This window comes from Tamandua tetradactyla, chromosome 18, assembly GCF_023851605.1.
Source record: "Tamandua tetradactyla isolate mTamTet1 chromosome 18, mTamTet1.pri, whole genome shotgun sequence".
Classification (NCBI taxonomy): Eukaryota; Metazoa; Chordata; class Mammalia; order Pilosa; family Myrmecophagidae; genus Tamandua; species Tamandua tetradactyla.
This window is the reverse complement of record NC_135344.1, coordinates 73,453,863-73,468,316: the sequence shown is the minus strand read 5'-3', so window position 1 is coordinate 73,468,316 and position 14,454 is coordinate 73,453,863. Positions and strand designations below refer to the sequence as shown.

The window sequence follows — 14,454 nt, the reverse complement described above, 5'->3', positions numbered from 1 at the left end:
GTCTCTTTAGTTAAATTTATTCCTAAGTATTTTATTCTTTTAGTTGCAATTGTAAATGGAATTTGTTTCTTGATTTCCCCCTCAGCTTGTTCATTGCTAGTGTATAGAAACACTACAGATTTTTGAATGTTGATCTTGTAACCTGCAACTTTGCTGTACTCATTTATTAGCTCTAGTAGTTTAGTTGTGGATTTTTCAGGGTTTTCGACGTATAGTATCATATCGTCTGCAAACAGTGATAGTTTTACTTCTTCCTTTCCAAATTTGATGCCTTGTATTTCTTTCTCTTGTCTAATTGCTCTGGCTAGAACCTCCAACACAATGTTGAATAATAGTGGTGATAATGGACATCCTTGTCTTGTTCCTGATCTTAGGGGGAAAGTTTTCAATTTTTCCCCATTGAGGATGATATTAGCTGTGGGTTTTTCATATATTCCCTCTATCATTTTAAGGAAGTTCCCTTGTATTCCTATCCTTTGAAGTGTTTTCAACAGGAAAGGTTGTTGAATCTTGTCAAATGCCTTCTCTGCATCAATTGAGATGATCATGTGATTTTTCTGCTTTGATTTGTTGATATGGTGTATTACATTAATTGATTTTCTTACGTTGAACCATCCTTGCATACCTGGGATGAATCCTACTTGGTCATGATGTATAATTCTTTTAATGTGCTGCTGGATTTGATTTGCTAGAATTTTGTTGAGGATTTTTGCATCTATATTCATTAGAGAGATTGGTCTGTAGTTTTCTCTTTTTGTAATATCGTTGCCTGGTTTTGGTATGCGGGTGATGTTGGCTTCATAGAATGAATGAGGTAGCTTTCCCTCCACTTCGATTTTTTTGAAGAGTTTGAGCAGAGTTGGTACTAATTCTTTCTGGAATGTTTGGTAGAATTCACATGTGAAGCCGTCTAGTCCTGGAATTTTCTTTTTGGGAAGCTTTTGAATGACTGATTCAATTTCTTTACTTGTGATTGGTTTGTTGAGGTCATCTATTTCTTCTTGAGTCAAAGTTGGTTGTTCATGCCTTTCTAGGAACTTCTCCATTTCATCTACATTGTTGTATTTATTGGCGTAAAGTTGTTCATAGTATCCTGTTATTACCTCCTTTATTTCTGTGAGGTCAGTGGTTATGTCTCCTCTTCCATTTCTGATCTTATTTATTTGCATCCTCTCTCTTCTTCTTTTTGTTAAGAAGAATCTTAACAAAAGAAGAATCTTGCTAAGGGCCGATCAATCTTATTGATTTTCTCATAGAACCAACTTCTGGTCTTATTGATTTTCTCTATTATTTTCATGTTCTCAATTTCATTTATTTCTGCTCTAATCTTTGTTATTTCTTTCCTTTTGCTTGCTTTGGGGTTAGTTTGCTGTTCTTTCTCCAGTTCTTCCAAGTGGACAGTTAGTTCCCGAATTTTTGCCTTTTCTTCTTTTCTGATATAGGCATTTAGGGCAATAAATTTCCCTCTTAGCACTGCCTTTGTTGCGTCCCATAGGTTTTGATATGCTGTGTTTTTATTTTCATTCGCCTTGAGATATTTACTAATTTCTCCTGTAATTTCTTCCTTGACCCACTCGTTTAAGAGTGTGTTGTTGAGCCTCCACGTATTTGTGAATTTTCTGGCACTCTGCCTATTATTGATTCCCAACTTCATTCCTTTATGATCCGAGAAAGTGTTGTGTATCATTTCAATCTTTTTAAATTTGTTGAGACTTGCTTTGTGACCCAGCATATGGTCTATCTTTGAGAATGATCCATGAGCACTTGAGAAAAGGTGTATCCTGCTGTTGTGGGGTGTAATGTCCTATAAATGTCTGTTAAGTCTAGCTCATTTATTGTAATATTCAATTCTCTGTTTCTTTATTGATCTTCTGTCTAGATGTTCTGTCCATTGATGAGAGTGGTGAATTGAAGTCTCCAACTATTATGGTAGATGTGTCTATTTCACTTTTCAGTGATTGCAGTGTATTCCTCACGTATTTTGGGGCATTCTGATTCGGTGCGTAAATATTTATAATTGTTATGTCTTCTTGTTTAATTGTTCCTTTTATTGGTAGATAGTGTCCTTCTTTGTCTCTTTTAACTGTTTTACATTTGAAGTCTAATTTGTTGGATATTAGTATAGCTACTCCTGCTCTTTTCTGGTTGTTATTTGCATGAAATATCTTTTCCCAACCTTTCACTTTCAACCTATGTTTATCTTTGGGTCTAAGATGTGTTTCCTGTAGACAGCATATAGAAGGATCCTGTTTTTTAATCCATTCTGCCAGTCTATGTCTTTTGATTGGGGAATTCAGTCCATTAACATTTAATGTTATTACTGTTTGGGTAATACTTTCCTCTACCATTTTGCCTTTTGTATTATATATATCATATCTGATTTTCCTTATTTCTACACTCTTCTCCATACCTCTCTCTTCTGTCTTTTCGGTTCTGACTCTAGTGCTCCCTTTAGTATTTCTTGCAGAGCTGGTCTCTTGGTCACAAATCCTCTCAGTGACTTTTTTCTGAAAATGTTTTAATTTCTACCTCATTTTTGAAGGACAATTTTGCTGGATATAGAAGTCTTGGTTGGCAGTTTTTCTCTTTTAGTAATTTAAATATATCATCCCACTGTCTTCTTGCTTCCATGGTTTCTGCTGAGAAATCAACACATAGTTTTATTGGGTTTCCCTTGTATGTGATGGATTGTTTTTCTCTTGCTGCTTTCAAAATCCTCTCTTTCTCTTGACCTCTGACATTCTAACTAGTAAGTGTCTTGGAGAACGCCTATTTGGATCTATTCTCTTTGGGGTGCGCTGCACTTCTTGGATCTGTAATTTTAGGTCTTTCATAAGAGTTGGGAAATTTTCAGTGATAATTTCTTCCATTAGTTTTTCTCCTCCTTTTTCCTTCTCTTCTCCTTCTGGGACACCCACAACACGTATATTTGTGCGCTTCATATTATCATTCAATTCCCTGAGCCCCTGCTCAAATTTTTCCATTCTTTTCCTTATAGTTTCTGTTTCTTTTTGGATTTCAGATGTTCCATCCTCCAGTTCATTAATTCTAACCTCTGTCTCTTGAAATCTACCATTGTAGGTTTCCATTGTTTTTTTCATCTCTTCTACTGTATCTTTCATTCCCATAAGTTCTGTGATTTGTTTTTTCAGACTTTCCATTTCTTCTTTTTGTTCATCCCATGCCTTCTTCATGTCCTCCCTCAATTTATTGATTTGGTTTTTGAAGAGGTTTTCCATTTCTGTTCATATATTCAGAATTAGTTGTCTCAGCTCCTGTATCTCATTTGAGCTATTGGTTTGTTCTTTGACTGGGCCAAATCTTCAATTTTCCTGGTGTGATTTGTTATTTTTTGCTGGCATCTGGGCATTTAATCAGATTTCCCTGAGTGTGGGACCCAGCAGGTTGAAAGACTTTCCTGTGAAGTCTCTGGGCTCTGTTTTTGTTATCCTGCCCAGTATGTGGTGCTTGTCTGTCTGCGGGTCCCACCAGCAAAAGATGTTGTGGCTCCTTTAACTTTGGAAGACTCTCACTGCTGGGTGTGTGGTGGAGACAGAGGAAAGGTTGTAGGTTGGTTTTAATGGCTTCAAATTGTGAAGTCCTGGGATCTGAATTCCTTGAGAGAGGGATTCCACCTGAGTTGCGTTTCACCCCTCCCGCGGGGAAGGTTCAGGTGGTAGAGAGCCCTGAAAGCAGCCTGTTTCTGCGTTCGGGGCAGTTGCAACCTATGTAATCCCAGCGCTGAGCCCAGAGGCAACGAAGCCTCCATAGAAACAGCCGCAGAAGGCTCTGTTTCACCCCCTTTCCTTTTTTTCAGTTAGCCCAATAGGTGACTTCCGCCTTGATCAGTTTCACCTGAGCTGAGGGGCTATTTTTAGTAGTCGGAAGTTGTTCATTAATGCCACTATTGGTGTTAGGTTGGGCTCAGTCTCTACTACTGTTGGAGACTCTTTCCTTTCCCTCCGGGAAGTCACCTGTGGGGGAGGGGCGCTGGCCGCCGCGGCTTGGGGAACCGCTGATCCGAGGCTCCCAGCCGCCCGGGAAGCCGCATGTGTGGGAGGGGCGCCGTGGCTTGGGGAACCGCCGATCCAAGGCTTCCAGCCGGCCCGGGAAGCCGCGTGTGTGGGAGGGGCTCCAGTCGCTGGCTGCTGCGACTTGGGGAACCGCTGATCCGAGGCTCCCAGCCTGCCCGGGAAGGAGGGAGGGAGGGGCTCCGGCCACCAGCCGCCGCGGCCCGGGGAAGCATGCATCGCTCGGGGACCTCACCGCAGTGGAGTCTCTTAGCCAGTCCAGCCATTCCAGACTGGGGTACACTGTGTGTCTGGTCTCTGTCGTGGTTCCGGGAGCTGTTCTGTACTGTTTCTAGTTATTTAGTAGTTTTTCTGGAGGAGGAACTAAGACGCGCGTACCTTACTAAGCCGCCATCTTCTCCGGAAGTTTCCCTGATATCACTTTTAATGAGGCGCTTTCCCCCTGGCCTCTGCTATTCCAGGATCCCCTCATCACCTTTGAAATCAGGGAGCCCAATAGCAGAGAAGCATCTCACAAGGGGAAAACCAGCATGCAAACCACCATTCTTTCCAAGAATGCAGGTACTTCCCTCAATGATTTATTTCTTAATAACTTAGTGAAGAGAATGTCTTCTGGGCCTTCTTGTGGAATACAGCTGAGGGGTCGGTATGCAGGTCCCACAAAAAATGCACCACAACACCCCTCATTCCCCAAGCCTTTGAATTTCCTCCTCTATAGCATGCCAGGGAAGCTCTGGTATCTCAACCACAATGCAAATGGGCCATAGTTAAGTTCAAATTCTAAAAAAATAAAATAAAATAAAAACAGTACTTAAAAGTGGTAGGCTCTCCTGGGGCCCTGGCTGCCCCTCCCCCCCACTCATAAGCTCTGTGTAGAGCTGGACAGGAGTTACGAGTACAGATGACTGGTCCCAGTTCTGGAGGGAGTACAGGAACCCTTCTACACATTCTGTGAGCATGTATTTCTGGTGGCCTGAGGGACTTGCCCTCCCAGAATCTGCCTTGTGTATAAAAGGCAGCTCACAAGACTCTCCTACAGAATGTTGTAGCAGAGCAGTCAAATTGTGCTGTCTGAGGCAAGGGATTTCTGGCTGTAGGTCAGTGCCCAGACTGTGAGGAAACTGCTTCATAGAGAAGAGGGGAATTCCTAGGACAACACATGCATCCATGTGCAAAAGGTATTAGGACCCTACTTTGGCCTGGGGCTATTTTCCAAAATGATTGTACCGATGAGTCAGGAAGGAGAACACTTGCACAGGCCACTCTGCAAAGACTGAGACAGGTTTTCTTTTTGTTGTTTTTGTTGTTAGTCCCTGGCATTCAATGAACAGATGCTGCCAAGTTCAAATTCTTGTAATAACACATTAAATATCAAAAGTCCAATTTCAATGAAACTTTACAGAACATAGAAAGAAACAGGAAGCAATGGTGCATGCAGAGGAGAAGACTGAAGCATTATAAACCGTCAATGAGAAGGACTAGGCCTGGACCATAGCAGAGAAGGTTTTTTTAAAATGGTCCTAAATATGCCCAAAGACCTGAAGGAAAACATGGACAAAGAATTAAAGAAAATCTGGAAAATAGGAGATAAACACACAGAGAATACTGACAGATAGAATTTATGGAAAAGAACCAAACGGAGCTGAAGACCACAGTAACAAATTACAGAGAGGCTCATTGCACATTGGAACTGGAAGAAGAAAGAGTCAGAGAAGCTGAAGATAGCTGAAATCACTCAGTCCGAAAGGCAGAAAGAAGAAGGAAGGTAGAAAACTGAACAGAGCCTGAGGAAACTGAGGCGCCATCAAGCATACCAATACATACATCAGGGGAGTCCCAAGAGGAGAAGAGAGAAAGGGGCAGAGAGAATACTCAAAAAGATAATGGCTGAAAACCTTCCAAATTCAATGAAAGACATATACATATATACATATATATACATCCAAGACACTCAATGAATTTCAAAGAAGATAAATCCAAAAAGACCCACACTGCTGCATATTATAATCAAACTGCTGAGTGCCAAAGATACAGAATTCTGAAAGCTGAAATTAATAGAATAAAAAGACCAAAATGACACACATATCAAAAAATGCAAAAAAAAAGCGCATTTGACAAGTCCAACAACTATTCACAATAAAAATCTCAACAAACTAGGAATAGAAGGGAACTTCTGCAACCTGATATAGAACATCTATGAAAAATCTGCAGCTAACATCATACCTAATAGAGAAAGACTAACTGGTTTCCCCCCTAAGATTGGGAACAAGATAATAATGTCTGCTCTCACCACTTTTATTCAATATTAAATTGAACGTTCCAGCCAGAGCAATTAAATAAGAAAAATAAATAAAAGGCACCCAGATTGGGCAGAAAGAAGTAAAATTATTTTTACACTGACAAAATAATCTTGTATGTAGAAAACACTAAGGAATTCACTAAAAACAATTAGAACTAATAAACCAGTTCACAAGGCTGCAGGTTATAAACTCAACATACTAAAACCAATTGTATATCAATAAAATCAAATTACAAAATTTTAAAAAAATAAATGAAATTGAATGATCAAAATAGGAGTGTTTGGGCGGGCCGCGGTGGCTCAGCGGGCAAGAGTGCTTGCCTGCCGTGCCGGAGGACCCCGGTTCGATTCCCGGCCCCAGCCCATGTAAAAAACAAACAAACAAACAAAATATAATAAAACAAGAAAATGTTTAAAAATGTTTCCCTTTCTTCCTCCCTTCCTTCCTTCCATCCTTCCTTCCTTCTCTGTCTTTCCTTCCCTTCCTCCCTCTCTCTTTAAAAAAAAAAAAAAAAAAAAAAAAAATAGGAGTGTTTGCATTTGTTATGTGTTTTTTTGGTATTTAAAAAAATAAAATAAAATGAAAAAAAAAAAGTGAGAATGGTGAGAACAGGGGAAAATTCAACCTCCCCAAGTTGAATTCTTGATATTCTCACAAGCAGTGTGGACAACCAAAGCTATGGACTGAGCCCCCAGTCTTGGGGTTTGTTCATATGAAACTTAACCCCACAAAGGATAGGTCAAGCCTACTTAAAATTAGGCCTAAGAGAGCCTCTTTTGTTGCTCAGATGTGGCCTCTCTCTCCAGCCAACACAACAAGCAAACTCACCACCCTCCCCCTGTGTACATGGGACATGACTCCCGGGGGTGTGGACCTTCCTGGTATCATGGGACAGGAATCTTGGGGTGAGCTGAGACTCCGCATCAAGGGATTGAGAAAGGCTTCTCAACCAAGAGGGGGAAGAGTGAAATGAGACAAAGTGTCAATGGCTGGGAGATTCTGAGCAGAGTCAAGGGGTTGTCCTGGAGGTTATTCTTACGCATTAAGTAGATATCACCTTGTTATACAAGATGTAATGGAGAGGCTGGAGGGAAGTGCCTGAAAATGTAGAGCTGTGTTCCAGTAGCCATGTTTCTTGAGGATGACTGAATAATGATATAGCTTTCACAATGTGACTCTGTGACTGTGAAAACCTTGTGTCTGATGCTCCTTTTATCTACCTTGTTAACAGACGAGTAGAACATATGGAATAAAAATAAGTAATAAGGGGAACAAATGTTAAAATAAATTTAGTTTGAAATGCTAGTGATCAATGAAGGGGAGGGGTAAGGGGCATGGTACGTATAATTTTTTTTTCTGTTTTCATTTTGTTTCTTTTTCTGTTGTCTTTTTCTGAATTGATGCAAATGTTCTAAGAAATGATCATGATGATGAATATGCAACTATGTGATGATATTGTGAATTACTGATTATATATGTAATATGGAATGATCATATGTTAAGAATGTTTGTGTTTCTTTCTTGCCATATTTTTTAAAAAATTTAAAAATCAATAAAAAGTTTTAAAAAAATAAATGAAATTAAAGAAACCATTCCCATTCACAACAGCATCAAGAAGAATCAAATACTTAGGAATAAATTTAACAAAATGAATGAAGGGCAGTACACCAAACTCTACAACATTATTGAAAGATATCTCATGTTCATGGATCAGAAACTTAATATTGTAGAGATGGAAATACTCCCCAAACTGATCTAAAGATTCAACACAATCTCTATTAAAATCCCAGATGCCTTTTTTTTAACAGAAATGACAAGCTGATCCTAAAATTCATATAGAAATAAAAGGAACTTAGAATACTCAAAACAATCATGAAAAGAATAGAGTTGAAGGATTTAAATTCCCAATTTCAAGAATTTACTACAAAACTACAACAATCAAAACAGTGTGGCTCTGGCATAAGGACAGACATATAGTATCAATTGAATACAAATTAGAGCTCCAGCATGATGCCTCACATTTAAGGTCAACTGATTTTCAATAAAGGTGCTAAGAAAAATCAATGGGGAAGAAATACTTTTCTCAACAAATGGTGCTGTGGCAGTTAGATACCCACGTGCAAAAAGATGAATGTGGATCCTTTCCTCACACTATACACAAAAATTAACTCAAAATGGATCACAAACCTAAATGTAAACACTAAAAACAATATAAAACTTTTAGAAAAAAAGCATTGGAGTAAGTTTTTGTGATTTTGAGTTAGGTAATTGCTTGAGCATAAATTAGATATAAAACATGTACACTGCTCAATGGCAGAATTCTCGCTTGCCATGTCAGAGACCCAGGTTTGATTCCTGGAGCCTGCCCATGCCAAAACAAAACAAAAGAAAGACATTTACACTTCAAGAGAAACACCAAGACAGTGAAGACAACCTGTAAATGGGAGGAAATATTATATAGCATATAAGGGACTTGTATCCAGCATGTATAAGGAACCCTTACAACTCAGTAATAAAAAAATAAATAGACCAGGATTAAAAAATGCACAAAGAATCTGAAGAAATATTTCTCCAAAGAATATAACAAATGTCCAACAAGCACATGAAAAGATGCTTAACATCACCAGTCATTAGGAAAATGCAAAGCAAAACCACAGTGAGACACAACTTCATGGCCACTGGGTGTCTATAACATAAAAGACATAATAAAAAGTGTTGGCAAGGATGTGGGGAAATTGAAACCTCAGACATTGCTGGAGGGAGAGCAAAATGGCATGGCCACTATGGAAAACGATCTAGTAGTTCCTTAAAAAGTTGAAGACAGAGTTACCATATGGCCCATCATTCCACTCCCAGGTATGTACCCGTGATAAATGAAAACATGTGGACACACAGAATTTTTACAGAATGTCCGTAGTAGCAACACTTGTGATAGCCCAAAGATGGAAACAATCCAAATGTTCATCAACACATGAAGGAATAAACAAAGGGTAGTAGGTGAACCACACAATGGACCATTACTTGGCTATAGAAAAGAACGGAGTGTTTTGGTTAAAAATTTTTTTTCTTTAATAGAGAAGTTGTGGGTTTACAGGACAACCATGCATAAAGTACAGGATTCCCAGATACCACCCTATTATTAACAATTTGCATGGATGTGGAACATTCGTTCCAACTGATGAAGTCATATTTTCGTAACTGTACTGTTAACTACGGTGCAGAGTTTAACTTAGGAGTCGCTGATTGTGCAGTGCAGTTCCCTGGATTTTTTAGAATTCTTACTCTGTTACCATATACATAAGGAACAGAGTTCTGATCCACGCTACAGCATGAATGAACTTGAAAACATTAAGCTAAGTGAAAGAAACCAGACACAAAAGACCACACGGTATATGATTCTGTTTACACGAAACGTCCAGAATTAGGCCAATCTAAAGACACCAAAAGAGATCAGTGGTTGCCAGGGACTAGAGGTGATAACGCTACAACTCCATAAATAGACTAAAATCATTGAACTGTACAATTCAAGTGGATAAACTTTATAGTCTGTAAATTATACCTCAATAAAATATGTTAAATGTTATAAATAAAAAGTGTTCTGGCACCACACTAATCTTTCTCATTAACTGAATCATAGGTCTGAAGAATTGCCCAGGAGGTCATTTTCTTGCTGTGTGATTAATAACAAGTACCATCTAAGATAACCCTGTGTATGAAAAAAGAGATATATTCCATGCTGTAAAGCACAATTGCAGAATTTGAGGAGAAACCATTTGTTCTTGTTGGGGCCAAACGAGACAAGACAGTGGTCCCAAGAACTCACCCCTGCATGCAGAGCTAGATGGGACCTGGATTTTCTCCCACTGGGGATGAGAGGAACGTGGGCAATATTTGCAAGTGAGATGGATGGATAATGTTGGCTGGGGCATTTGTTTAAATTTAATTTTTAAACTATTTTTATTAGCAAATCCTCACATACACACAGTCCATACATGGTATACAATCAGTGGCTCACAATATCATCACATAGTTGTGTATTAACCACTATGATCATTTCTAGAACATCTGCATCCCTCTAGAAAAAGAAATAAAAGGAAAAAAGAAAAAGCTCATACATCCCATACCCCTTACCCCTCCATCTCATTGACCATTAGTATTTCAATTTACCCAATTTATTTTACCCCTTATCCCCCCATTATTTATTTATTATCCATAATTTAGCTCATTTTTTAATTTATACATACCCTGGGTAAAAGAAGCATCACACCCAAGGTTTTCACAATTACACAGTCACATTGTAAAAGCTGTATCATTATACAGTTGTCTTCAAGAATCAATGCTACTGGACTACAGATCATCAGTTTCAGTTACTTCCCTCCAGCCACTCCAATACACCATTAACTAAAAAGGGGTATCTATATAATGCATAAGAATAACCTCCAGGATAAACTTTTGACTCTGTTCGAAATCTCTCAGCCACTGAAACTTTATTTTGTCTCTTTCCACTTTTGGTCAAGTATGCTTTCTCAATCCCAAGATGCCAGGTCCCAGCGAATCCCGGGAGTTATGTTCCATGTCGTCAGGGAAATTTACATCCCTGGGAGTCATGTCCCAGGCAGTGGGGAAAGCAGAGAGTTCACCTGCCGAGTTGGCTTAGAGAGAGAGAGAGAGAGAGGCCACATCTGAACAACTAAAGTGGTTCTCTGGGAATGACTCTTAGGCATGTTGTAAGTAGGTTTAGCTTATCCTTTGCAGGAATAAGTTTCATAGGGGCGAACCCCAAGATCAAGGGCTCAACCCATTGATTTGGTTGTCCCCACTGCTTGCGGGAATATCAGAAATTCTCCAAATGTGGAAGTTGGATATTTCCTCCTTTCTCTCCAGCCCCGTAAGGGGACTTTGCAAATACTTTTTTATTCACTGCCCAAATTACTCTAGGATATATCAGGGCATCACCTAACCTGGACAAACCAGGAAGATCTCATGCCCTATTCAAGATTCCATGTAATTATGGTGTTCAACTAAACTGACCATGCATTAAATTAGGTAATGCAGTCCCCAAAATATAAATTTTGCACCAAATACACATTTCTCCCTTTGATCTCAAACAGGTGTTGAAGTTTTAAAACATGGACATATCATCCTTCAGCTTGTATTCTGATCTACCCCAGTCCAGTTCAGATCAGCTTCATTCATTTCTCTAGTCAAAGCCTGATCACTTTTTCAACTTTTTAAACAGTTGCTGTATGGGGTGCTGCTGACTTTCATAGCATCAGAGCTCTAACTCTGCATTCCATGTGCCACATAATACCCAAAGTTTCTGGGAATGGACAGGTTATATACAAACAGCTTAGTATCTCTGTCTGGGGTAATCTGAAATTGCATACATAGGAATCAGCCGGCACCAACGAGAGACCACTGATGAGAATGCTATACCAAAGCATGAGAGTTGAATCCACCCTGAGAAAGGGTGGTGCTCTGAGGTGCCGGCAGCCAGCCAACCTACCCCGAGCATATTTTGTCAGGCTGGCCTACACTTTTTAAGGAACTGTTCCACTTTAAGACCATCCTACCCTCCCAGTTTCATGGTTATTGTGGGAAAATAATCTAGTACTACTCAGACCTACTCCTTTGACTACAGGTGCCTGGCCACAGTGCAGGGAAGTCTTTCCATGGCTTTTCTTGTTTGTTTGTTTCTGCATGGGCAGGCACTGGGAATCGAACCCAGGTCTCTAGCACGGCAGGTGAGAATTCTGCCTGCTCAGCCACCATCGCACCACCCTCCACAGCAATTTGACGTGATAAACAGAGGTGCCAAGCAGATCTCTCTCCAGGGACTAAAGCTAGAACATAGCAAACACTAGGAGCTAAAGGCAGCCCTGTTGTTACTATGCGGATACCAGTATCTTTTCAATAAATTCCCCCTTTGTGTTGAAATTAATAATCAATTGGATTTCAGTTTCATGCTTCATCCTATCTGATGCCACTCAAGTTTAAATTGTTTTCTGCTTAAATTCTAGTACATTAGTATTCCCACCATATTCAAGGCTTGGTTCCTTTTAACGCTGTCTCTTTCCTGCAGTTACACAGTGTTAGATGATACTACCTTCTCTCAACAAACGCTGCCCGTCCCTGCCACCACCCCACCCCCTAAGGAAAAAATGTGAATGCAATTCTGCTGGGCACAAGCTATTTTAGGATTGCAGTATAGCCGGTAGATATCTGAGTTAAGCCTGGGGAGTTTAAAGATTTGTCTATCCCCCAGAAAAACAAACGATTTTGTGGGGTTTATGGCTATTATTACAAACAAGCATAATGCAACTTGATATGAACCTTTTCAAGTCCCAAAGAAACAGAGTAATTTGTCAAATGCCATGTTAAGAAGTTTTGCAAGATCCACTTCTCTTGTTTATTTCATTTTGGTTTAGGCATATCTGGTTCAGCAAAACCTGAAGCATGATGCAGCTGTTGCTCCAAAAATCAGTTATCGGAATTCTTGAGTAGTACAAATGCACGCCTTCCTTGTATAACATATTTTTTGAGTAAAACAGATAGCTCATCAGGCTAGATAAAGCTATCACCAAGTCTCTAATTCGTGTGGCCTCAGTCCCTACAAACCTCTCTCTAGGTTAAGGAAACTCAACAGTTCACCGTCTTGGGGGAAGCCAATGTGCTACATTCAGATCATAACAAAATAGTGAGATTGTACAGACTTGAGGATATCCCTAAGCTAAAATCAGAATCAAAACCAACAGGGATCCTATGGAAAAGATTAAATATTATAACTCTCCTGACCATATGAAAGTATTACTAAAATGATGATGGTACTAGTTAGGGTAATAACAGAAAAGGTACCTCTAAAAGTAATAAAGCGAGTTAGTCCAAAGATTTCTGGAGTCTCTCTGTTAGGTAGAGGAAATATGATCTTAATATTTATACCTGTATTGTCCATCAAATTCACATTTCCCTATCATTTTCCCCTTAATTTGATTTTAGTTGAATAAATACCATATCGATTTCCATAGGGGAATGGCCACCAATTCAGTTGTTACGATGAGAGCAGACTTAACCACACAGGCCCAATAAATAGCTTTTTTCCACTTAGACATTCAGGGATAAAGGAGATTAAACACACAACACTTTTTATAAAAGGCACCTTACCTAATATCTGAGAGGTCGCATTTGTTCCCAGCAATAGCCATCACGATGTTCTCTGGACCATGTTCTTTCAGCTCTTTAACCCATTTCTTCAAGGTATGAAATGAGTCCTAAACCAAAAGTGTCCATGAGTCATTAGAAAGACCCATCACCATAGTATTTCAGCCAAGCAGAAATACAAACCCAACACAATTTAATGGAGAAACAGATTTTCAGGAGACTCACGCAGACGAACATACCACCCTTATCTTGGCATGAAATTTAACATTAGCTGTCATAGTTCATAGCCCATACAAGGTTCCTCTTCTAAAATTAAAATGATGAAGTTAAATGAATATTAGTAATTTTCTTCTATAAATAACATTAATATAAAATTGTACCTTGACTCTACATGAATCAGGATAAAAGAAAGAAAAAATCATACATGCGTGTGTTTGTGTGTTTAGCATTCTGTTTTCCTTTTTGCCCTTCACTCACCACCTTCTTCCAGCAATCGAGATAAGCACACACTACATTTAGGTAGCAGTGGTCAGGAATTCATGAATGACAATAGAAATGGATCGTTAAACCAAAGGTCTCATGCACAGAGTCAGCATTCCAAAGCAAAAGGTAAAATAATTAAATTTGTATGGATGGAAAAAAAAAAAGTCGGCAAACCACTGCAGTTATTTATGATGGATATCCTAGAGTCTCAACTTGATGACCTAAAAATATATTTATATTATATCGACCCAAACACAGGTACACTGATTTATACACATGTAAGCATTGCCTTTGGCATTTTAAGTGGTCTGGTTGAAGCACTAATGGGAAATAAGTATTCTACAATCATAAGACATACAAAACTTAAAAATAACCTTCCTTTTCTTAAAAAGCTGACATCCTGGAGGAGAATAGCAGCTGACATGACATGGGCTCTACAAATGGACATTAAAAAAGAACAAATGATTATGATTGTTTATTTA

The 14,454-nt window shown here is 39.1% G+C and overlaps 1 protein-coding gene across 2 annotated transcripts in view; it reads right to left on the bottom strand.

Annotated features, from left to right (window-relative positions):
* Positions 1 to 14,454, bottom strand: part of RAB31 (RAB31, member RAS oncogene family) — a 165,103-nt gene that overhangs the window by 59,877 nt on the left and 90,772 nt on the right. For both annotated transcript variants that reach the window (XM_077135982.1, XM_077135981.1), the window contains exon 5: positions 13,493 to 13,599. In XM_077135982.1, the coding sequence (XP_076992097.1) occupies positions 13,493 to 13,599 (107 nt within the window). The remainder of the gene's footprint in view (positions 1 to 13,492; positions 13,600 to 14,454) is intronic.